At 39.2% G+C, this 25,774-nt stretch overlaps 1 protein-coding gene across 1 annotated transcript in view; it reads left to right on the top strand.

Annotated features, from left to right (window-relative positions):
* LOC134611598 (PML-RARA-regulated adapter molecule 1-like) overlaps window positions 1–25,058 on the top strand; it is a 97,696-nt gene extending 72,638 nt beyond the window's left edge. Inside the window, exons 7-16 of the mRNA XM_063455643.1 lie at window positions 3,898–4,060; window positions 5,081–5,114; window positions 9,766–9,800; window positions 14,030–14,093; window positions 14,270–14,323; window positions 16,205–16,298; window positions 17,704–17,866; window positions 21,325–21,358; window positions 22,919–22,953; window positions 24,686–25,058. Of these exons, the coding sequence (XP_063311713.1) occupies window positions 3,898–4,060; window positions 5,081–5,114; window positions 9,766–9,800; window positions 14,030–14,093; window positions 14,270–14,323; window positions 16,205–16,298; window positions 17,704–17,866; window positions 21,325–21,358; window positions 22,919–22,953; window positions 24,686–24,690 (681 nt within the window). The 3' untranslated portion in view covers window positions 24,691–25,058. The remainder of the gene's footprint in view (window positions 1–3,897; window positions 4,061–5,080; window positions 5,115–9,765; window positions 9,801–14,029; window positions 14,094–14,269; window positions 14,324–16,204; window positions 16,299–17,703; window positions 17,867–21,324; window positions 21,359–22,918; window positions 22,954–24,685) is intronic.
* The last annotated feature ends 716 nt before the right edge of the window (window positions 25,059–25,774 follow it).

Raw genomic sequence — 25,774 nt, 5'->3', positions numbered from 1 at the left:
TCAAGAAAGGTAAACAGGGCCAGCGTTCGTCAAGAGATGACGCGCCCTTGCCGGGGAGCGTGGTAAGGATGCGGCCATGGCTCGACCGGTAACCTAACTGGCGGGCAGCTGAGATTTGTTGGACGGGTTTGCCGTGGGATTCGGGATTCCGTTTGTACATTCAGATTCCCCTTCCCTCTCCAGTAATTTGAAGTCTGTGCTGGGAAAAGAAGACATTTTAGCGGAGAAGTTGGACAAGGAAGTGCGAAGGGGGCGCATGGCTGGCCCGTTCACGGTTCTGCCCTTTCACAATTTATGAGTCTCTCCATTGGGCTTGGTGCCCAAAAAGGATTCCGTGGCTATTTGGCTCATTCACTACCTGTCGTACCTGGGGCGGGTCGGTGAATGATGATATTGATAAAGAGGTGTCCCGCGTTAGGTACGCATCGTTTGACAGGGCTCTTGAACTGCTTAGGGAGGCCGGAAGCTGGGGCTTTGCTAGCGAAGTCTGATATTGAATCCGCTTTCTGGTTCCTTCCGGTGCATCCGGAATGTTTTCATTTACTAGGTTGCCAGTTTAAGGGTTCGTTCTTTTTGAACGTGTTTGCCTATGGGCTGTGCTATTTCATGTTCATACTTTGAGATGTTCGCCTCATTTCTCGAATGGGTGGCTGGCTGTTCGTCCATTATGCTCTATTTGGAAAAAAAAATGTTCGTGGGAGCTCGGGGGTCGGTCACATGCGTCCGTCTAGGGGAGTCATTTAGGTGGACTTTGGGGTTCCCCTGGCAGAGATCAAGACAGTGGGGCCAGTGGAGGTCCTCTCCTATCAGGGCATAGAGAGTGATAGCTCGCTCATGGTCTTTCGGCTGCCGAAAGGGAAGCTGGAGCAATTACTTAGGTTGGTAGATATGGTGAAGGGTGCGCAAAAAAAAAAGGCAGCTGAGGCAAATCCAGGTGCTTTTGGGTCACCTCATGTGCTCTCTATGGGACGGGCGTTCTGTAGGAGTCAGCTCTTTCACATAGGTCGGGTTACCAGTCAGCTGCGGGATGATCTGCAGACGTGGAGTTCCTTCCTCGGTACGTATAATGGTCAGTCGTGTTGGTTGCGTCCTGCTACGTCAAATACGGATCTCAAGCTGTTCACGGACGCCTCAGGGTCTGTGGGGTTTGGCGCGTACTTCCACGGTCGTTGGTGCATAGACGCATGGCTGCTTGCGTGGAAGGAAAGTAAGCTAAAGGGCAACCTTACGTTTCTGGAGCTCTTCCCCATAGTGGTGGCAGTGGAGCTGTGGGAAGAAGGGCTCTCGAATAGGAAGGTGGTGGTGCACACGGACAACAAGGGTGTTGTCCATGTAATTAATCGGTCTACCTCTGCGTCGCATCTGCTTAGGCGGTTAGTGCTCTTGAGCCTGCGTCATAATGTGGGGATTTTAGAGTGTCATGTTCCAGATGTGCTGAATGTCATCGCCGACCCCCTTTCTCAGTCAGTGGGACCGGTTTCGGGAGACGGCCCCAGAGGCGGCGCAGACGGGGGAGCAATGTCCTCGAGAGTTAGGGGACCTGATGTCTGACATTTGAGGAGGTTGGCTAGGGGATCCCTATCAGAGTCAACCTGTAGGTCCTATACAGAGATATGGCGGCGTTGGTTTGTCATCGGGTCGGGAAAGGGCTTGTCGACAGCGGCGGGTAGGCTGCGTGTGATGCTGGAACTCTTGGAGACGCTAAGCGCGGCTGGTAAGTCTGTAGCGGTTGCGAGTCGCAACTTGTCTGCTCTCTCCTATTGTGTCAATGGTTCGGGTGGGAGGATGTCTCCAAGGTATTTGGCTTTTCTCGGGTGGTGGAAGGATGGATGCAATGTCGACGACCGGACTCTCGTAGGCCAATCTCATTTGAGATACTGGGGAAGCTGTTGTCCTTCCTTCCTCAGGTGTGCTCGCCTGCATATGAGGTTTACTGTGCTTTGTCGGAGCGCTGCGGATTTGAGAATTGGTAGCACCCAGGGCCTCGACGCACTCGCTGTTGTGGCTCAGGGATTTGGAGCTGTCAGCATCAGGCATAGTGCCCCGTATACGATGGTCAAAGACAGATCAGGCAGGCAAAGGGGCCCAGGTTCGTATCGGAGTTACGGGGGGTGTATACTGCCTAGTTTTGCTAGTGAGGGAGTTCCTCCGGTTTCTGGGTCAAAGGGAGGGGTCCCCCTTTTGGTTCACCAGGAGGGTACGTCGCTGAGTCGATTACAGTTCTCTTGGATTCTGTAGGTATGCAGACCCTACCCAGTACACGTCACATTCCTTACGTATAGGTGCGGCGACGCAGGGGAGTCGGTCAGGTCTCCCTGCAGAGGCATTAAAACGGCTAGGAGATGGAAGTCGGGCCGGTATCAGCTATATGTATGCCCGCATATGTTATGATGGTTTAGCAATTTCCCCTGGGACCAAATGTACTCTGAATGTCTTCAATTGAGCCGCAGCTTCTCCAGTCCAGTCATCCTGGTATTGCACGCAGGTGGGAATGACATTGGCCGCCGGCAGTCGGTCGATCTCATCCAGGCCATGAAGCAAGATGTTGCCGCACTGCTTTGCTCTTTTTAAGGACTTGATTGTAGTTTGGTCAGAAATCATCCCTCACCCAGTATGGCGGGCGAGCGCACATGGCAGAGGCTTGGAGAGATCTAGGAGGAAGGTCAACATGACGGTCTCTAGATTTATTCGGCGCACGGGGGGAGTTGTAGTACGCCACTTTGAGCTGGAAGGAGATAATGCTAATTTGATGCAGGGGGATGGCGTACATTTGTTACCGGTAGACTTGGGCATATTTGATGTGGGACTCCAGTCAGGACTTGAAATTGCGCTGTCGGCGGGGGCGTGATGCCGGCGCGGAGTAAGGCACGCGAGGAGGGCATCGCGGTGGCGGTATCCTGGACAGCGCAAAGAAAAGGTTAAGACGAAGAGTCACTTTGGGGAGATGGCAGCCCGCACGGGAGCTGATGGCGGAGTGCCGGCTGTTTAGTCTCATGGAAAAATGTTGGGGGAACTGTCTGTTGGGCAACCGCTCAACAGCTGACAGATTGGATAATGTTAAAAGTTATACATTTAATAAAGCTGTGGCCGTTGCCCTTATCCACTAAGAAGGTATCTGGTGTGTTATTGGGGGGCAACGGTGGGGACATGGATTATGGGTCAGCAGTCAAGTTTCCCCCTGGACAACTTGGGAAGGGGGAGCATGACTGCTGCACATGAATAAGGGGCTGGATTATAAAATTATACAAGGTTGCAAAGTGGTCAGTTTGGTAGGAGGCTGGGGGAGGAGACTCACTAGTCAGCAGAGACAAGGGAGAGGAGAATACTGACTTTCCCTCCCACCCACCCTGTTGGTTGTTTGGTGTCTGGCTTTGCTTTTCTGTTTTGTCACAGCTTGGCGGTATCCTGGACAGCGCAAAGAAAAGGTTAAGACGAAGAGTCACTTTGGGGAGATGACAGCCCGCACGGGAGCTGATGGCGGAGTGCCGGCTGTTTAGTCTCATGGAAAAATGTTGGGGGAACTGTCTGTTGGGCAACCGCTCAACAGCTGACAGATTGGATAATGTTAAAAGTTATACATTTAATAAAGCTGTGGCCGTTGCCCTTATCCACTAAGAAGGTGTCTGGTGTGTTATTGGGGGGCAACGGTGGGGACATGGATTATGGGTCAGCAGTCATGTAAATCAAAGAGACTTACCTCTCCTTCTACAAATCCAGTCATTGCTTTCTACATATTTTTATCCTGGTACAATTAATTAATTTATCAATTATCTATTGATTTAGCAGCTATCATTCAAATATATTCTTTGCATTGATATTCTAATTGTATCCGCAATCAATAATTGTTTCCCTTTAAGTTAATAAATATAACTTTACTCATTTATTTTAATCCAACAGTTTGCCGGACCCATTAAAGTGATAACTCGAATGATGGTTGATCCCAATGCCATAATTCGGAAACCTGGAGATAGAGACCTTCCATACACACGAGGAGAAATCATAGATGTTATCCAACTTACAAATGCAGAAAAAATATTATGCCGCAACTTTGAAGGAAGATGTAAGTAAAATATTATACTAGGTCAAATAGATTATCTTGCTGTGAAAGGGATTTTTTTTATTTTGCTTATCTAAACTGAATTAATTTCAATGTGCAATGTAGACTATAACTGCTGTAATGAAGCAACAATTGTCCTTCAAATAACCAAAATCAGATTTGAACAATACCAAAACAAAAACAAAAAACCCAATCAAACAAACCACAAAGAATATTGTAAAATATATTACGCACTGAATACAAACCATTTTTTTCTATTAACATAGGTATCACTGCTGCCTTTTCAACCGTTCCAACACTAGTGCTAGTCATCTCCTGACTGTCCATCAAAGTTCCGTGGACATTCCTGTTTTCTCCTTTCCTTATAGTGGGTCTGAATGGGGTTGAGCTCTGTAAAGATAGCATCTCCACCTTATTATAGATAAACGCAAAAGAAAGAAAAAACTTCCAGCTTGGCCCCTTTTAAATTAAGCCTACACTAATTTTACCTAATGTAGGTTCCTACCTAAAGCAAATAACGTGAGAGTAATGGTGAGAGCAAATAAAATACTAGATAACAATAAATGAGAGGCAATATTACCTAAACCCTTTCTTGAAACACTCATAAATCACTTTGCTTCAGCTAATTTGCTCGGGAGACTGTGGCTCTTGCTTTTAATGGATGTCAGTATTATTGATGAGTATTGATTACGTCTATTCATGCCAGTGACTTGGTGAGCCATTTCTATGAAAGATTTAAACTGTCTGACAAGTACAAAAGCACTGCCGATTGTGGACAAAATTGAGAAGGTTAATGTGAAAACTATCCCTAAATATGTAGAATGCAGGTGATTAAAAGCCATGACTATGTAAGAAAGGTATACTTTATAGATCTAGATATCGTCTAATAAGTCATTTGCTGCAAAATGTTGGTTTAACTTATCTCTATATCGAACTTTGTTTAATTCTTAGACTTTTTATAATTGATAAGGATAACATCTTGCCGTTGATAAGCTGACTGTAAAAATAACGTGTTTCTTTCAGTTGGCTACCTACCCAGAAATGCAGTGCTTAAAATGTAAGTATTATCTGCTGATGTGTGTTTGTTATGAAGATCCGTGCCTATCTATCTGCATTATGAAACACACTTTTCAATTATTGTTATATTATTAATCTGCTATAAGTAACATTTATTTAAAGTTGCATTTATTTAAAGTTGCATTTATTTAAAGAAATCATCAGTTAGTGAAGTACCGGTATTTTTTTTTTATCATTAACCAATTTGGATGGACTCTTGATGACAAGTACTGGACACTCCACTCTCCTAAAGCACCCCAGCAGTACTTGGTGGGCATGCGCCATGTGTCTCAATGTTCTCTGTGAGCAGCATCTGATTTTATACAAGTCATCAGTAATAATGACCTCACAGGAGGCGGATTCAGCTGTAGCTAGGAGACTGTCCTGGGCTTTAGAATTAAGGTCTATTAGCAATTTTAACCCTTTAATAATAAAAAATAGTTTTGATTTTAATAGCGATTTTAACCCTTTATTTTTTTTTAGCCCTTTTATAATGAGCAGTAATCTAAACATAAAAAACCCACAATAGAAAAAAATGTTTGTGTCCCTCAAGGAAAGAAATACATTTTGCTTGATTGACCCATTGAGCTACAGCTGAGCTGAACTGCAGTGGTGCCACCTCCTCTGCCTTTTCGAGGGGTATAAGTGCCTCCAGATGCCAGTCTGATTCCTCTCCTCTTGTTGTCAGGCTAATGCGGAAGCATTAACTCAAGCAGCAAAGGTGTGACAGCAACAGACTGAGAGCATCAGTTGACACTCTAGGCCTATCAATAAAGGCCAATAATGAGTAAAGGTTAAGAAATTATATTTGTTTACATATGACAGTGATAGGTTGAGAGCATCAGCTAGTGCTCTTGGCGTAACACTGTCACTTCTATGCTGCTCAAGCACCAGAGGAGAGGCAACTGACACACATGGGTACTCTACTTCTGTGTTAAACCATTTACAAATGGTTTATTACTAGAGGGTTAAGACGGTGCCAGGAGACTTCAGGCCCTATAACTACTTCATTGACGTGTTCCTTTTAACTGATTGGCTGAAGTGGATTGGTGTGTCAATATGTTTTTTTATGTGTAGTTGAGCAGTCATGGGAGAGTTATTGTTATATGGTCTTTTCCGTGGAGTTGTTGTAACATGAACCAATGAACCATGATGAGGTCTTTTTTATTAGCTGTTCTCTGTGGAGGATGTTAACAAGGAGATTATGTACCACCCGATTGGCCCTTGGAAAGGTCATTCACATACACACACAAAAAAATTAAATAATAATATATTTCATTGTTTAGAAAAGCCTAAAGCATCCTTAATCACTTTTGTTAATAAAAGCTGTCTACAACTCTGACACAGAAACCGTCACTTAATATTTTTGGAGCTTTTCAAATAAAAGCCAATCATGGCGAACAGCTGGCTGAAAGTGAACCATGCAGAGAGCTCTGTTACATTGTTCTCCACCTGGTCTTTGTGATCATATCGTAGGGCAGAGGTAGGCAACCTTTGGTGCTCAAGATGTTTTGGACTACATCTCCCATGAAGCTTTGTCAGTATTATGGTTAAAAGAACATTATGGGAGATACAGTCAGGGGCTGGCTGGGCTGGGGGGCAGGGAGGCAATTGCCCCCCCAGGCCACCCTAAATAATTAGGAGGGGAGGAGGGGGATGCCGCGTGGAGCAGGCTGATGGCCTGTCACAGGGAGCCCAGCAGGTGGCCAACTGGCCACCTAGGGCGCCCCGGTAGCAAGGCAGAGTAGGCACCTGCTTGTCCCAGATGGAAGGTGCCTACTCTGCAGCAATATACTGGCCGCAAGAGGAGGGAGGCAGGCGGCGAGGGAGCACTGCCTCTGCTGATGATCTTCCTGCTCCCTCGCGCGCCCTCTTTGGTGATGCCGGGAGCCGGAATATGACGTCATTCCGGCCCTAGCATCACTAAACTGCGCGAGGAAGCAGAGAGGAGCAGGAAGATCATGGAAGTCACTGGACCCCAGGGAGAGACCCCAGAGGACTTCTAAAGGTAGGAGCAACAAGAAATAAAATGAATTTGTGAGTGTGTGTCTGGAAGTGAGTATGTGTGTCTGGAAGTGAGTGAGTGAGTGTGTGTGTGTGTGTGTGTCTGGAAGAGCGTGTGTGTGTGTGTGTCTGGAAGTGTGTGTGTCTGGAAGTGTGTGTGTGTGTATCTGTCTGCCAGTGAGTGTGTGTATCTGTCTTCAGTGTGTGTGTCTGGAAGTGTGTGTATCTGTCTGTCAGTGTGTGTATGTGTGTCTGGAAGTGAGTGTGTGTGTCTGGAAGGGAGTATGTGTATCTGAAAGTAAGTGTGTCTGTTAGTAAGTGTGTGTGTGTGTGTCTGGAAGTGAGTGTGTGTGTCTGTCAGGGCCGTCTTTCCGCTTGGGCACGCTGGGCAGTTGCCCGTGGGGCCCACAGGCATGGGGACCCTACCGCGCTGCCCAGCATGCCCGGCCAATCCTTTGATCTCCCCTGCCGGCCAATGGAGAGGTGGCAATGTTTTCTGGTCTTGGGCTGGTGAGGGAGATCTCCCTTCAATCTCGGAGAGAGGTAGTTAGGACCGAGGGCACCAGGACAGGCCGACCTGTAAGGCAGGTCGCTCCTCCCGCAAGCAGGCTGTGTGGAGCGTTGCCGTGCATTACCATGGCAATGCTCCACACAGCATTCTGCGCGCAGGAGGACAGGAGACAGCCTGCAGCCAGACATGCTGCAGGCTGTACAGAATTCACAACTGGACCACCAGAGCTGGCTAAGGTAAGAAGAAGGGTGGGGGGGACATATAGATTTTATTTAATGTATAGTAGTATTAAAAAAACAAAAAACATTTGCTACCTGCACCTCTCAAACACAGCACCCAAAACGCATATAGCACTCCACACTCACGCAGAATGTATTCAGCAGTCGTCGTGTGCATGTATTCAGCAGTCTGTGTGTATGTATTGTATGTATGCATTGCATTTGTTGGAGGTACTTCTAAATATAATCTTCGTTGTATCTATAATTTACGTTTTTATTCCTGTTGTGTAGGCAGGGCCCCAGTGCACTGCTTTGCCCGGGGTCCCATAATGTTGTTAAGATGGCACTGGTGTCTGTCAGTGTGTGTGTGTGTATGTGTCTGCCTGTCAGTGAGTGTTTGTCTGTCAGGGTTTGTGTGTGTGTGTTATTGAGAGTGAGTGCCAGTGTGTCTGTCAGCAGGGCCAGCCTTTGAGGTGTGCAAGCTGTGGGGTCACGTAGGGTGCCATGACAACGCGTCCATGATAGGTGCCCGACGGCCAACACAGCTCACAAGTTTGGGACACCAGCATATTTAATTGAAACGATTCCCTTGTCGTCCATTGGTGCGCACCAGCAGTAGGTGCAGTCAGATCATATCCTCTCCCTTGTGGTTCCGGTGCTCAGTTAGTGAGTCAGAGCACAGGCTCAGAGATTCTCAGCCTGCGCTCTAACAACATTGAAAGTCGGAGCCGCAAAGGAGAGGGTATGGCAAAAGAGCTACTGATTAGCATAACATCAATTTCCTTTATAAGACCAGGAAAAGGTGGGCATGGATGGTGAGCTTATTCGGGGGTGCAATGGGCCACTCAACTGGATTTGCCTCCCAGGCCTGAGGCTGCCAGCCCTCCCCTGGATATAGTCCACAACATCTGGAGTGCCGAAGGCTGACTACACCTGGAGTAGGGTACTTGTGCAATGCTTTATGAGGACAGTTCCAGACCAGGGAACATAGAACAGGACCCTGAAATAGTGCCTATTCTGTCAAAATCGACGACCTGCTATTGCTTTACCACACACTCACCTTTTAATCTCATCCTCCATGTTGCTTTTTCTTGTGTTTTTATACCTCACATCATCTAGAACCTATGTCATGATTCTCTGAGCTGGGTCCTCAATAATCTATTGTTTCCTGTTGACATTAGTTATAGTTTGTTTCTAAATTTTTGTTATAACTCCAAATAAAAATTCCAAATGCTATCTAATTAGTTTAAATGCATGTTAGCTAAGCTAGATTATGCAAATAAATGTCACTGTTTTAATGTCTCCATCATTCCTTCCTCGAAAGCTAAGTAATTATACATTGACTCTCAAAATAAAAGCAAGCACACACTATAAAATAATAGATTAAATTATATTACTTTTCTTTATTTTAATTCAGTGTTAATTTTGTCAACTAACAATTTTAGTCAAATTTAGTCAACTACAATTTTTGAGACTTAGTCGACTAAAACTAAAACAATTCAGATGACTAAAATAGGACTAAAACTAAAATGGCTTTTTAGTCTAAAGACTAAAACTAAATTGAAATTTGCCGCCAACATTAACACTGCACAGAGGGGCAACATAGAAAGACCAGACCTGGGGAGAGAGACACTTAGAGGGGCATGGAGGACAAAAGGAGACACAAATTAGCTGGGGAAGAGGCAAAAGAGACAGATGGAGGCTTTAACGAAATCCATTAGATTTTAGTCGTGTTGACTAAAATCTACTCGAGATTTAGGCAACTAAAACTAGACGAAAACTAAAAAAATATAGATGACTAAAATACAACTAAAACTAAATGACTTTTTAGTCAAAAGACTATGACTAAAACTTAATTGAAATTTGCCGCCAAAATGAATGCTGTTTTAACTCCTATATATTTCTTTTTACATTTTTAGAGAGAAACGTTTACGTGAAAGCCTTAGCAAGTCTGGTATGTATAAAATATTTTAAACTTGTTTTTTCTTACTGACTATTATGGTGCATTGAGTATTCCTTTAAATGTTAGTGTGAATTAAAAAATTGTGACATTTTAAAAAGTTATTAGACATCTGTGTAAATTCGAATTCATGATTGCGCGTGATATTTATTATATTGAATTTAATTAATTACGATTATTATTGCTTCCATGAATATAATTTTCTCAGTCTTAACAATCGTTTACACATTTTTGATAACCAAGCAAAAATCTACAGATTTAGACTTTCCAATACATTATTGACCTAATTGTAGAGATTAAAAACATTGAGGTTTATTCAGAAGTGATTTTTTAAGAGTTGAAAACCAGACAGCAAAATTCAAACGAAATGAGCTAAGCTGCAAATATAGCTGAGTTGGATTTTTTTTTCAACTCAGTAATTCTGGCCTATATTTTGAAAACCGGTTGTCTACCACGCTGTTTCATTAGTGTAATTAGTGATTATTTATACAAAACGTGCATTTTGAACTTCCTAAAACTTATTTTAATCATGCATGAATCTTGCAGAAAATATCCACTATAGAGCATCTCAAACACATTGTAGACCTAATTAGAACATGCCTACATGGCATCTAAAGAGGCGTAACATGTATGTGGTTCGGCTTAGTTTATCATTGTATAGCCTTTATTTGTTTGTGGTTACTTAGTTACATGAAAAGAGAAAAAGAGACATGTGTCCATCAAGTTCCACCTTCGTCACATCTGATTGGTCTTCCCAAAAGCCGTACTGCACCCCTACAGTCCGTAATGAACGCTGCTGCTAGACTGATTTTCCTCTCTAGTCGTTTCTCTCACACCTCTCCCCTCTGCCAGTCCTTACATTGGCTTCCTGTATGCTATAGGAGTCAATTCAAGGTACTAACTCACACCTATAAAGCACTGAACAACTCTAGCCCCTCTTATATCTCCTCACAGATCCATAGGTATGTCCCTTCTCGGTCTCTCCGCTCTGCCCGTGACCACCTCCTGTCCGTTGTCCGCACTCGTACGGCCAACTCGCGCTTGCAGGACTTCTCGCGGGCGGCTCCCTTCCTATGGAATAGCCTGCCTACCGCCATCAGACTCTCCCCTAGTCTTGCATCTTTTAAGAAGTGCCTCTTTAGGAAAGCATATGGCCTCCAAGACTAACCCTTACCTCACATACCTGTCTCTTGCCCTCTCCTAAAGGGCAGTCCACCCTATTTGATTGCAAATTCCTGTCCTAATGTGTTTTACACCCACCTCCTATAGAATGTAAGCTCGATCGAGCAGGGTCCTCTTCAACCTATTGTTCCTGTAAGTTTATTTGTAATTGTCCTATTTATAGTTAAATCCCTTCTCATAATATTGTAAAGCGCTACGGAATCTGTTGGCGCTATATAAATTGCAATAATAATAATAATAATAATCTGTTTTTTGCATAAAATATAAAGGAATTTCAATGTACTGCAATAGTGCAGTTAACCCCTTAAGGACGCAAGACGGTTCAGGACCGTCATCGGCATTTTTCCCTTGCCGACCGACGACGGTCCTGAACCGTCCTAAATTTAAAATGTACTTACCCGATCGCCGTCGTTCCCCCGGCGGCGATCGGCGTTGCTCCCGTTGTGGGGAGACTGCCTGCAGCCCAGACAGTCTCCCCATGGCGGATTAGGACCCCTGGGGCCATGTGATCGCCCAACAGGGCGACCACATGGTCACAATAGGTGTCCTAGTCTCTGCCTGCAGGGGGACTGTCTGTGCTGACAGGCAGTCTCCCTGCAACTGTAAAATCCAAAAAAAATTAAAGTGAAAGTTAATAAAAAAAAATATTATTATATATGTGTATATATATATGATATATAGACATATATTATACCTATATAATATATGTCTATATATCATATATATAATGTCATGCTAAGTGTATTTTTATATTAATATGTACATATATTAATATAAAAATACACTTATAATTAATTTACACACGTATATATATAATATATATAATAACTATATATATATTGTATATATATATTATTATAAAATACGAATAATAAATAATTTAAATTAAATTAAAAAAATTAAAAATAATAATAAAAATTAAAAAAACATTATATATCTATACGAAATGTTATTCTAACTGTATTTTGATATTAATATATATATATTTATATCAAAATACACTTAGAATGAAATTGTATATATATCTATGTATATATAAATAAATAAAAAGAATACGAACTATTCATATGTCCATATACAAAATGACATAAATAATTATATAAATATACACGTAGACTTCAAATATATAAATATGCATATATATTTAAATTCTACGTGCGTATTTATGTAATATTTTTACATAATTAAGTTATTTTATTGATTGCAATTTAAGGGACCTGCCTGCCAACCCAGGCCAAAAGTCTAGAGAATTTAATTTGCTAGCACTGTATTTTACCCTGTAACGTTCTACGACACCCTAAAACCTGTACATGGGGGGTACTGTTTTACTCGGGAGACTTTGCTGAACACAAATATTAGTGATTCAAAACAGTAAAACATATCACAGCGATGATATTGTCAGTGAAAGTGACTTTTTTTGCATTTTTCACACATAAACAGCACGTTTACTGATGATATAATTGTTGTGATACATTTTCCAGTTTTGAAACACTAATATTTGTGTTCAGCAAAGTCTCCTGAGTATAACAGTACCCCCCATGTACAGGTTTTATAGCGTTTTTGAAAGTTACAGGGTCAAATATATGGGTCAAATATTTTTACATTGAAAATGGCCAGGTTGGTTACGTTGCCTTTGAGAGCGTATGGTAGCCCAGGAATGAGAATTACCCCCATGATGGCATACCATTTGCGAAAGAAGACAACCCAAGGTATTGCAAATGGGGTATGACCAGTCTTTTTTAGTAACCACTTGGTCACAAACACTGGCCAAAATTAGCGTTCAATTTAGTTTTTTACTTTTTTCACACACAAACAAATATGAACGCTAACTTTGGCCAGTGTTTGCGACTAAGTGGCTACTAAAAAAGTCTGGACATACCCCATATTGAATACCCTGGGTTGTCTACTTTAAAAAAAATATGTACATGTGGGGTGTTATTCAGCGATTTATGACAGATAATAGTGTTACAATGTCACTATTGATACATTTTAAAAATATATGTTTTGAAACCGCAATATCCTACTTGTACTTATAGCCCTATAACATGCAAAAAAATAGCAAAAAGCATGTAAACACTGGGTATTTTTAAACTCAGGACAAAATTTTGAATCTATTTAGCAGTTTTTTTCATTCGCTTTTGTAGATGAATAAAAGATTTTTCACATAAAAGTCAAAAAACATGTATTTTTTTCAATTTTTCATCATATTTTTTCATTTTTTTAAAATTAAATTACATGAGATTATATAAATAATGGTATGTAAAGAAAGCCCCTTTTGTCCTGAAAAAAACAATATATAATTTGTATATGAACAGTAAATGAGAGAGCGGAAAATTACAGCTAAACACAAACACCACAAAAGTGTAAAAAGATGCCTGGTCGCAAATGTACAACATCGCAAAAAAAGTCCAGTCCTTAAGGGGTTAAATACAATATAGACAAAAAAACCTCACTAAATTATCAAATGAATCAAAACACTGTCCTGTTTTCATTTTAGAAAACCAGCAGATTGTTTACAATTTAAAAGTTTTCCAGTTTCACGATACAAAATAAAGTTATATAATTGATAATCTATATTTAACTAGGTCACAAAGGTTTAGTGCAAAAATTAAGCAAATTCACTTGTTAAAAGCAGGTCTAAGGAAAAGTGTTTTAAAAACTGTAGTAGCCTTGCCTGCTTTGGGTATAAAGTTTCACTAAAACGAGAAGGCTTTTTTACATATTATGCTGCACATTGTTTTTTTTCAAATAATACTAATAAAAAGTAAATTGTTTTCTGCTCTACAGGAAACGTGTTTAATCCAATCTGGATATAAATATATATGTGTGTGCAAAATAAATATATATAGATATATATATTTATTCTGCACTTCCACTTTTCTTTTAAATGCACTAGAATCTTTTATTAATTTAAATATAAATATAAAATATAAATATAAAATATCATGCTTCTGCTTGTGCACATTATTTTGCATATTGACTAAGTGGAACTCATCACAAGTAATATACAAATATGTGAAATTATGTTTTTCATTTTACAGATGATATTTATGATGATACTGAGTTGATATCCAGTTCATTCCCTGCCATACCTTCAAAACCACGGTAAAACATTTTCTTAATGCAATTATAGATTATTATTAAAAATATTTAGGGGTAATCTTTTGTTTTCATGATTGACCCTAGTGATCACCATACCGTCATATGTGTCATGATAAAGTGTTGACATCTAAAATATTGTTTCTTTACCATTTTTTTTTTCTCTAAATAAATGGGTGAAGATTTCAGCATAGTTACGTAACAAGAATGTTCCAAAGGAAGCCCTCTCAACCAAGGTAATTGGAGTTTTGCTAATCTAAAATATTATATACATTAATTCAATGTGTATTTTTTATTTAATTTAGCTTGTATGTGTCTGCTTATTCTTAAATTCAAAAATACAAAATTCTTATTCATCATAGCCTTGATAGAAAAATATTTAATTTTTTTTTGGGAAGGGAAATTGGACATATCTCAGGTTTAATTTAGGTACATGGTCTCATAGTGTCACACTAATTCCCACCTAAATTCCTTCTCCTCCCCCCAATGTGCTCGTTACCTTTAGTCCCGCCTTCTGCAGGCCTTTTCCTCTTCAAACCTCTGTACAAAACCATTCTTCATTCTCTACTTATCCAATATCCATCTATCCCTCTTGTCTCTTCTGGCCTCTCTGTGCTCTGCCTGTGAACATACCATATGCCCATCACTCATTCATATTCAGTACCCCAGTCATTTTCCTTGCACAAATTCCCTCACTCACACTGTTTAACTATAAAAAACAAATGTTTATTAAAAATATATTTTTTTTAAAAAAAAAGACATATGCATGTGGTGCCTTTATGGTATTTTGCAGTTACAGTGGCATTTAATTATTGTTACAAGATAACATAATAACCGGAGATTGAGAACAGAGATTGATAACAGGAATTAACAAAAATGTATAAAAATGACTATCTATTCGGTCTTTGCTGTGCAAATGGTTTCCGTACAAGACGGAGGTAATCTGTACATAATGTTGATCGTTACGCATATACGTTTAGGTTGTATAGAGGTGTGTAGAAGACCTGTATATATAATGGTGTGAAATAGACGTAATGAGCATGACAAGCACATGTATTATAAGTGTCTGTTACTCTTTATATGTGAAAATGTGGGTCATATGTTTATATTAGGCGATATTCTCCTCGAATACCCTCTACTGTACCTTCATAGTGTGTATATAACTTACCTTGATTATTATAACTAATTTTAAGTTATTTATGTGGATTTCACTTGATTAGTGAAATTTAAGCAACGTGAATATTGAAGACCTAGGCTAACAATTGCACTTGATCTAAAATATATTTATGAATTATGAGCGTAATTCATTCTATGAGCTTGAGATATTTAACAGCGACTTCTAAATTAAACACATTATGTTAAACTCACCTTGCATTCTTAATATTTTCTTTACATTAGCAGATAGCCCACCTAATTTATTTTACATTAGGCAGCAAACAAAATATCTATATTTGTGTACGGCACATTTCGAGGACGTATGGAACTATAATAAAAGAAGCAGAAGTAGTAAGAGCAAAGTCAGTTGAGGTGTGCCGTAACTGACGTGAGGTTAGACCTGTAAAAGAGGGCCCACCTAGGTGATATGAGAATAAATAGAGGGTGCGGTGGGAGGGTCACTTCCGGGATCGTCGACGACAGGTAAGCAAGGGATCACTGGGTTTAAATAGGGTTCATAGTGCCTCCCACAATTACAGGCCAAGCCTTCTATATATCAGTACTTTTGCAATGATGATTAGTCTTATGTTTTGTTGAAATTATTAGGAATTCTAAGTGAATTTCAAATTTAAGTTCAAAGTAGCAGAACTGGAAAAGTTCACCAAGTTGGCAATGCTTCCAGTCCAGCTACTTTGACCATAAATTAGAAATTGATTTTGAGTTCGCTTTGCATTCCTGATTATTCTCACTTTAGAGAATAATCACAGAAGAAAGACAAAGATCTAGGCACTCCAAGGCATAGATAGGCAAATTTACTGAAACTACAGTGTCCAGCAACAACGTTTCGACTAAAAGGTCTTTTTCAAGCTTTGGCACTTAACACCATGGAAACAGTAAACAGTTTTTTTCTTTCAAAGAATTATGTAATATGTTTCTGTTCATTTACACATTTGTTTTTACAGACCTCAAACAGCAGCAGAAATCCAACAAAAGGAGAATTTAAAAAGACTAAAAAATGAAGCAAAGGAAATGAAAGAGTTAAAGAAGAAATTCAAGGTACAAACATGAAATATTACTCAATATTAAAATGATAACTGATATAACTATGAGCATAGACACATCAAACTGGAGCTGTTTCTCATATTGAAAGGCAAACTTTAGAATACACAACATCTGGGCACACCCGTGGTTTCCTCACATGCACAGAAAACAGACAACGTTTTGGCACTCTTATGTGCCTTTGTCAAGTATCCTTTTTAACCCCTTAAGGACCAAACTTCTGGAATAAAAGGGAATCATGACATGTCACACACGTCATGTGTCCTTAAGGGGTTAAAGGAACATTCCAAGCGCCACATTCATACACACCATAACCACTACACAACTTTAAAATCATTTTAGTATGGTATGACAACTTCTCTGGGTCATCTCGAACTCCAGTATTACATCTGCTATATCTGGTCTTCTTGTGTAAGAGAAGCTGGATGCCTCTGTAGAGGAGTAGAAGAGGTTCCAAAAAATTACCAGGCTTACTGGCTGAGAGCACTCAGCTAATGCTATCAGCCAATGAGCGTGGTCCTGCATGGTGCTGAGCAATCCAAATTATTTTGCTGGAGAAGACCGAATGCATGGAATGCAGCCATGAGCATCCAGTGGGATGCAGGTAAGTTGGCAAACCATACTAAATTACTTTGACATCTTAGTGTGGGATGGCACAAGGGGGCTGTAGTGGCTATGGTGTGTTCTTTTAATATAGTATTTATACAATGTTAAAAAAACAATGATAGAAATTTCTGAGTTCTGAAGTCTCACATTTCCTATAAGTCCCGAGTGATTTGAAGCGAGTGTTGGTTGACTCTATAACATGAGACAGATCCAGACATGAGTTCTTTCAATTCACTTATAAATCGAAAAGAAAATACACTACATGCCAATTAAATACAGTATACCATATTCACAGTGTTCTCGCCCATCCCATGTGTTCCCTATTGAGGGTTAACAAGTATATAGGGGTGTATATAAAAAATACCCCTTTCTGTCTCATTAGAGATATTTTTGCCAGAATCTCAAGGAAGCAAGATAAAGGTTCAGAGTAGGACCCGTCTAGCCTCCAGTGGCCATTGGAGTAACTAAATGACCTCCATTTGTTTAAATATACATAGGGATTAAGGAGAGAGTGCAGGTAACTTTTTTTTTTTGTTTTTTTCTATCTGTTATTTATCTATGACTTTACATAGCCCATAACTATCTTAAAAGTAAAGACATTTTGCTGGGAAAATGATGGTATTGTAACGCAAGTTTTAGTGTGCACAGGAGAAATAGTGATGGTAATATAAGTCTTAGGACCCATACTTTAATATGTGCATTTTAATTTTTTTAGTGATATGATTTTTTTTTTTTTTTTTTTTAATAATGGCGATCTATGTGCATTTTTTAACAGTCCAATATTCTTCCGTTGTAGATTGAAGGAGAAATAAAAGTTCTGACTCGTATGATGGTTGTTCCAAGTGCTGGGAATAAAAGAGGAGGAGGAAAAGATTTGCCTATCAGCAAGGGAGAGATCCTCGAAGTTATTCAGTACACAAATCAAGAAAAAATATTGTGCCGAAACAGTAAAGGAAAATGTACGAAAAACATACTTTTGTTAATATTTATTAAATGTTTGCAGAAACAAATGCTTTGCCACTATTTAGGAACAATTTGAACTGTCAGTGTATTGGCTTACATTAGCTCTTTTGTATTTTGTATTTTGTAAGCACAGTTTCCATTTATTTATATAATCATATTTTATTGTATTATCAATAGTACATTTTACTGCTCTCTGTATGTAGATCAATAATATAGAATCGACTATACAATTCAATGAACACTATAGCTTTATGAAAACAAACATGTATTTCTAATGCTATAGTGTCAACTTACCTATTTAGGTGTCTGCCCTCCTCCCCTGCTGGTGATAGGTTAAAAGGTAGTTGTTAATTACCTTTGCTCCCTTGTCAGAATTGTCTTTCCACCTCACTAGCTGAGCTCAAGATTGATCTCAGCAAATCCAATGGTACCCTATAGAGAATAATTAGACAGTAGTGTACATACACAGCAAATCGCCATGCTGTGCAAATCAAATGTCATATGAGCAGCATGTAACTGAATAACCATAACTAGTTTTTCAACAGTAGCGGCTCTAGCGGCTGTCAGGAAGACAACCACTAGAGACGTGTTTAACATTGCAATTAAACCATTGCAATTTCTTCGAAACGGCAATATTTTATTGTTAAACTGCACCCAAACCATTTCATTGAGTTGAAGTGGTCTGGATGCCTTTAGTGTCCATTTAACAATGATCTTGCTCACAAATTTGGCCATTTTCATTCAGCTCATATATTTTCAAATGACTGATAACGAAAATTCAACAGATTTGAGAAAAATAGGTTTTTGCTATTTTCCAATGGATTTAATTTCAGCGTTGATAAAATTTGAAATACCGTATTTTTCGCTCCATAAGACGCACTTTTTTTCCCCTCAAAAGTGAGGGGAAATGTGTGTGCGTCTTATGGAGCGAATATGAAGTTTTACTTACCTGTCTTGTAGCGTTTCTCGGCAGCACAGGGCGCACCGCGGTACTGGAACTTGAATTTCATGTTCCGGTTTCCGGCGGGACTGAAAGGAAGTGCGCACTCAGCGCGCACTTCCTTTCAGTCCCGCCGGAAACCGGAACATGAAATTCAAGTTCCAGTACCGCGGTGCGCCCTGTGCTGCCGAGAAACGCTACAAGACAGGTAAGTAATTATGGGACAAGGGGAGGGGGACAGTACAGGAGAGAAGAGAAGACTATGGGGAGGGGAGGGGGGATGAAGAATATGGGGAGGGGAGGGGAGGGGGGATGAAGACTATGGGGAGGGCAGGGGGGATGAAGACTATGGGGAGGGGAGGGGGGATGAAGACTATGGGGAGGGGAGGGGGGATGAAGACTATGGGGAGGGGAGGGGGGATGAAGACTATGGGGAGGGGAGGGGGGATGAAGACTATGGGGAGGGGAGGGGGGATGAAGACTATGGGGAGGGGAGGGGGGATGAAGACTATGGGGAGGGGAGGGGAGGGGGGGATGAAGACTATGGGGAGGGGAGGGGGGATGAAGACTGAGGGGAGGGGGGATGAAGACTATGGGGAGGGGGTGGGAGAAGACTATGGGGAGGGGGGGGGAGAAGACTATGGGAGGGGGGACACTATGGGACAGGGGAGAAAAAAAATATTCTGAACAAACTGTCCCATAGTAAGAAACACTATGGGACAGTTTGTTCAGAATATATTGTTTTCTGGGTTTCTTCCTCTAAAAACTAGGTGCGTCTTATGGTGAGGTGCGTCTTATGGAGCGAAAAATACGGTAGCTAAAACTAGCTCCCTCTGAATTGCAACTATCCTGTAACCATATTTTAACCAAACCGCAATTGAATAGCTCTGTTATAAGAAATCAAATATTCTTCAGAATAGAACTTGGAGGACGAGGAAGAGTGAGTAGGAATTCATTAACAATTTTTTTACATAATGTGAATATTCAAGACCCCAAACAGAACATATCTGTGAGGAGGTTAAATATTGACTTTATCAGTGAGCCATGTTATTAACTTGCATACAATTAATTTATGAATAATAAGTGCTATTCATTGCATGAGCTTAAAGATTTTTACAGCAACTTATAAATCAACTCAATTTGTTAAACTCACGCTGCATAATCATGTATTACTTCTATAATTCTAAGGTTTTATTTCCTCTTTGAAATATTACAATTAAAGTAAGCTTCAACTCAATCATCTTCTATGAGAATCCAGCCCTACTGCATGTTGCTCATGAAATCTTACAATGGGAGGGGGGTTGTCTCACTGATATTCATGTGTATAAAGAAATAGTATTTATGATGCATAGCCAGTGATGTTTGTGCCTCATTGAAATTAAATTTATTGACTCACAGACATCATATCTTGTCCATAGATGATAAACCTTTACAGACAGGATCCTTTGGTCAGGTCTTTTTGGTCTATCTTTGCCATTCTGAGTGATGTTAACTAGTGAATTATGTATACTTATTGTCCTTACTGTAAAGAACACTTTCCTTTGCTGTAGGGGAAATTTCCTTTCTTCAAGCCTCAACAGACAATCTCTTGACCTTTGTGCAGTCCTGTTAAAGGACCACTATAGTGCCAGGAAAACATACTCGTTTTCCTGGCACTATAGTGCCCTGAGGGTGCCCCCACCCTCAGGGTCCCACTCCCGTGGTGCTGAGGGGGGAGGAAGGGGTTAATCCCTTACCTCGGCGCTGGGACTCTCCTCCCTCTTCTGACGTCCCTGGCTGAATGTGCATGCGCTGCAAGAGCCGCGCGCGCATTCAGCCAGTCCATAGGAAAGCATTCTCAATGCTTTTCTATGGACGCTGGCGTCTTCTCACTGTGAAAATCAATGAGACAGCCACTAGAGGCTGGATTAACCCATAGGTAAACATAGCAGTTTTTCTGAAACTGCTATGTTTACAGCAAAAAGGGTTAAACCTAGCTGGACCTGGCACCCAGACCACTTCATTAAGCTGAAGTAGTCTGGGTGCCTATAGTGGTCCTTTAATAGATAGGCCACGAGAGAGCAATTTGTATATATTGTTATAATATCCCCTCTGTAACATGTACTTTTTTAATCATATACATATGTAACTTTTTTAGACTATCTTTCTTAGCAAGATCTGCAATCCCCTATAACAATGTTTTAGACCTTGTACAGCACTTTTTATAACTCCATAATTTAACTTTTTAAACTGTTTCCCAAATGCGGCACACTTTCAAGGTGGGATTAACTATTACAAAGAAGCAAAATTCTATTTTCAGCATCATTTTATAATTGTATTTTTTTCTTTTATATCTGTGCTGTATAAAACTATGTTTGCTTTTACTTTTTTGTTTATTTTCATGTTTCCTGGAAAACGAAAAAATGACTGTATAAATGTATTTAGATTATCTATGACCTATCCAGTTTAATTGATCTAAAGTTGAGTCTAAATTTCACTAACACTATCTAAAGGATTTGTTTTTAATTATTGCAGATGGTTATGTTAAACGAAGATATGTTTTACAAGCGTAAGTATATTATTTATATAATTGTATTACTTGGTAATGCCACATTTGAAACAACATTTTAACACAAAATATTAAACATATATAAAAATAACACTATAAAACTATACTAGCAGGGTTTTTACTGAATTTAAGGTGAATTCATAACGAATTTTAAAATTAAGGCCAGAGTTAAAGGTAAACCATAGCTGACTAAGATATTTTTTTCATTTTGGCTATTTTGACCTTAAAATTCAAATTCACCTTGAATTCTCACTTTAGTAAATAAGCATGTATCTAAACTTATAATACTTCAGCATTGTCTGTGCCATCATGATTCCAGGATTGTAGTTGTTTTAACCATCTTCTGGTTCCATTTTGTCTCCTGCTTTTCTCATAAATGATTGGTTGGGGAATCATTTAGGATTAGAATATGGGGAATTGTCTTCAAGCATAGCACATCTACCCCCTGAAGTCAATGTCCTGGCTTTATTGCCATTGCATTGGCATGTTAATAGAGTGATCTAGTTGTTCTGATAGAGACGAGGAAAACGCCTGGGCTAAGGTTTTCCTACTCACCTTTCTCACTCAATCCTTGGCATTGGCCTCTATGCTAAGAATTGATAGACAACTGAGGAGAATATTTTGCAATACACACATTTTATAGCAATTCTGATAGCACAATGTATAGATAAGAATTTATCTTCCAAATTTTAAAGTAATGATGTATTTACCATCTGGTATTAAAGGGACACTATAGCCACCAAAAGCACTACAGTTTAATGTAGTGGTTATGGTGTCTATAGCCTGTCCTTGGCGGCTGAGCAGAGAAAAGGCAGTTTTCACATTTTACATTGCTGCCTAATACCACCTCTAGTGACAGTCACTCAGACGGCCACTAGAGGTATTGTTTAGCATCTCCATGTTCTGCATGGAGGCGCTGAACGTTCCCCATAGATATATTCATTCAATGCATGTCTATGAGGAGATGCTGATTGGCGCAGCATGGCGCTTTGCCACTGATGCGCAATAGCCTCCCAACGCCTTCCTGTGGTAATGCATTGGATTGGCTGACATCATCAAGAATGGTGATCTTAGGCATGGAGGCTGAGCCAGTCACAGCGAGACCGGCGCAACGTGGAACGAAAAGGGGAGTAAAACACTTTTCCTAAACAATCTAAATGGGGCTGGTGACCTAAATAGTTAGGTAAACACTGTAGATTCAGGAATGCATGTTTGTACTCCTTACACTACAGTGATCCTTTAAGATAAGATTTTCAAATGTTGAGTATTTATATGTTTAAATAATGTGCAAATAGATGTTTGAATATCTATTTCTACCATGGATGTAAATCAGTTTGACAAAATGCAGAAGACATGCTAACAAAATGCGATTTTAAGAGTGTCTGCCTATACCATACATTTTGGGTTTCTGTCTCAATCCAAACTGGTTGACTGTGACAGATACAACTTCACAAATATTACATGGGATTTTTTTAATATAAGTATGTATTTAATAAATATGTATTCTATTAAATAATGTATATTATTTAACATGTATACATTTTTAATTTTTATTTGCAGGGAAAGGGAGATATATGATGATGTCGCTGTAAGAAGTACGTGTTCAAATCATTTTGTTTCAATAAAATATTTTTGAAGCTTGTTCTTTATATTGTTTATTTAATATTTTAATAATAAGGGAGTTTGAGTTTGCCAAACAAAATTAATATTTCAGTTAAAGGACCAGTGGGATGACCACAACTTCTATTCATTTGTATGTGGAAATAGAGTTTCAAATTAAAAAACAAAACAGAAAAAGACACCCATTGTAACTGAAATGACTTTTGATTGCGTTGGACTTTTAATGACATTCCAATATAGTCAATATGAGTATTTTATTCTATCTTTTCTAAATTGACAGAGCCACTATAATGAAGTTGTGATCATTTGCGAGGGCCACAAATCTTGTTTAAAATTTTCTTGATGATGATCTCAAATGACTCACTTTCATTGTAAATAAAATGAAGCTGAGGTAGAGCTAAGGGAGGGCACTCTTTATGTTTTTTTTTTTGACAATCTATATGTATTTATGTCATTTATTTTCTCTGACTCCTTTTTGTCTTTTTCCTCCTTGACCCATTCCAAAAATCCTAAACTGTCACTGCTCCCCAATTTGTCCCATCTTGTTCTTCCCCAACCCACAGCAAATCCCAAGCCAGTCTGTGCTCTTCCAGCCTATCAATATCCAACAGTAAACTTGGCCTCCTAATGCACCCTCTGTTCATCTCATAACAAGGCTAAGCTTGTCCTAAAAATACACAGATGGGTCAGCGCTTAGTAACACAAAGAGGCAAACAACAAGGCAGCAACCTTAAAAAGGGGATCCCTCTCAACCCTTTAGGATAACACAAGTAAAAAAGACATGATAGGGCTGCGCCACATATAATAAGATAAAATAAAATAAGAACAAAATTACTATGAGTCTTGTTCCAGCTGTACAAATAGTCACATATGAAAGTGTCTCTTATTAAAAGAGTAGGTTCAACTGTAGTTCCTAGGTTATTTGTGCTTGGGGGATGTGGAAGGTCTGGGTGTCTTTGGTTTCCATATGTGGGTAAAGAAGAGTCAAAGATAACCTGATGCAATAGGTCAAGACTTAGTAAGCCATACATAGGTAATAATGATATTGCACTCACATATAAGGGAGCTATGACCAGCTCTAGTGTGGATCGCCTAGAGTGGTAAAATCCCTACTATTGGGATAAAGCTTGTCCTAAGCCCATAGCCACATCATTCAGTCCTTCCTCCATTCAGCCGTGACTACACCATGCACTTCACCCCCAAAGCCACATGACATGTTCACAAACATTACCACCTAACAACCAGATATTGTTTCCCAAAATCTGTTATATATCTTTGAAATACTTGTGTTTATTGTGCTCCAAATAATGTTGGAACTGTATAACTGTACATAGTAACACTTCTTTCCTAAAACATAATTCTATTTATCATATTGAGGGGTACTGAAACATCATTCTGTTCATTTTTTTCAATCTTTTTCTGATATTCTCTATCCTGTCTGTGGTCAAGCAGGAAACAAGTTCTTTTGTTTTACGAATAACACTGTTCGTTATTATTATTATTATTGTATTATTATTATTATTATTATTATTATTATTATCATTATTATTTATATAGCGCCAGCAAATTCCGTAGCTCTGTACAATGTGAGTAAAGTTCATTTTAAATCAGATGCTAATATAGCTGTTCTATTTATTATATTTCCAGTAGAGTTTAGGGGTATTCGGTATGATACTATGATTAATGTTTGGGTTTTTTCTCTTGCAGTGTGAAAAATATGTGTAAGGATATTTATCAAACTGCTTCAAAGAACATGCTCAGTATTCCAACAGAGACATTATAAATAGCTTCATTTATCTATGGAAATTTTTTATACCACAAAAATAACCTTTTTAAAGTGACGTATGGACATTGCCAGATATGTTGGATGTGACACCAGGGCTTCTACAACCAAGTCTTTTTTGTTTTACTTTTATTTCACTTTTTTTTTTGCTACTAATGAAGAGCAAAAGAGAAAAATAAGCATTATATTTACCTTTTGTTTTTTAATGCAATGTAGACTTTCCTTCACAATATTTGTTAAGGAAATATCCAGCTGTCTTTGCTAATAAAGATTTTTTTTGATAGTAGTATTATGTAACCTCTGTCTGAACAATTATTTTGCTTTCCAAAACAGGATCCCTGCAATGACCGGACACACGTGTCTTCATTCCTACAGTTTAGGTCCAGAGAAAGCATAGGATATATACCCCAAGTCACTAATGCAGGATTTCTATAATATAATAAAACCTTTATAATCAAAAATAAAAATTAAATATGCTAACCCCTACTGGTATAATTTAATAAATTGTATTGCATATTCAAAAATAGAAAAGATTTCAGCAAGAGTTCAACTATTTTATAAATTCCATACAACCTAAATTTTAAAGTCAAAATACAAATTAGAAATAATTTAAATAATCAATCGCGCTTAGGGTAAATAAAAAGATACATGTATCAGATATAGGTAGCCTTTGAGCTGATTGCCTAAGGTGTTCAAATTATGAGTACTATAAAAACCACTTACTAGTTGTATCTTTCTGAATAATATAGGTAGTGGTATAGTTGCTAGTATCCCAATGCAGCTCTTATTGGGAAATATCCTCGTTATTTCCTATATATACAATATTGCTACGAAGAAACAGAAAAGAGAAACGTATAGCTTTAAGTAAACAATCCTTCTGAATAGAAGAAAAAAAAGTAAAAAATCCTCTAGAAAAAATGCAAATTAGATGCTTCTAAAGGCTAAGTTAAAAAATATTGTAACAAGTGGATTAATGTCTAGCTCACAATGAGCATATGTCTATCATCTCGAAG

Source organism: Pelobates fuscus, chromosome 5 (assembly GCF_036172605.1).
Source record: "Pelobates fuscus isolate aPelFus1 chromosome 5, aPelFus1.pri, whole genome shotgun sequence".
Lineage (NCBI taxonomy): Eukaryota > Metazoa > Chordata > Amphibia > Anura > Pelobatidae > Pelobates > Pelobates fuscus.
This window is presented reverse-complemented; position numbering and strand designations above follow the sequence as displayed.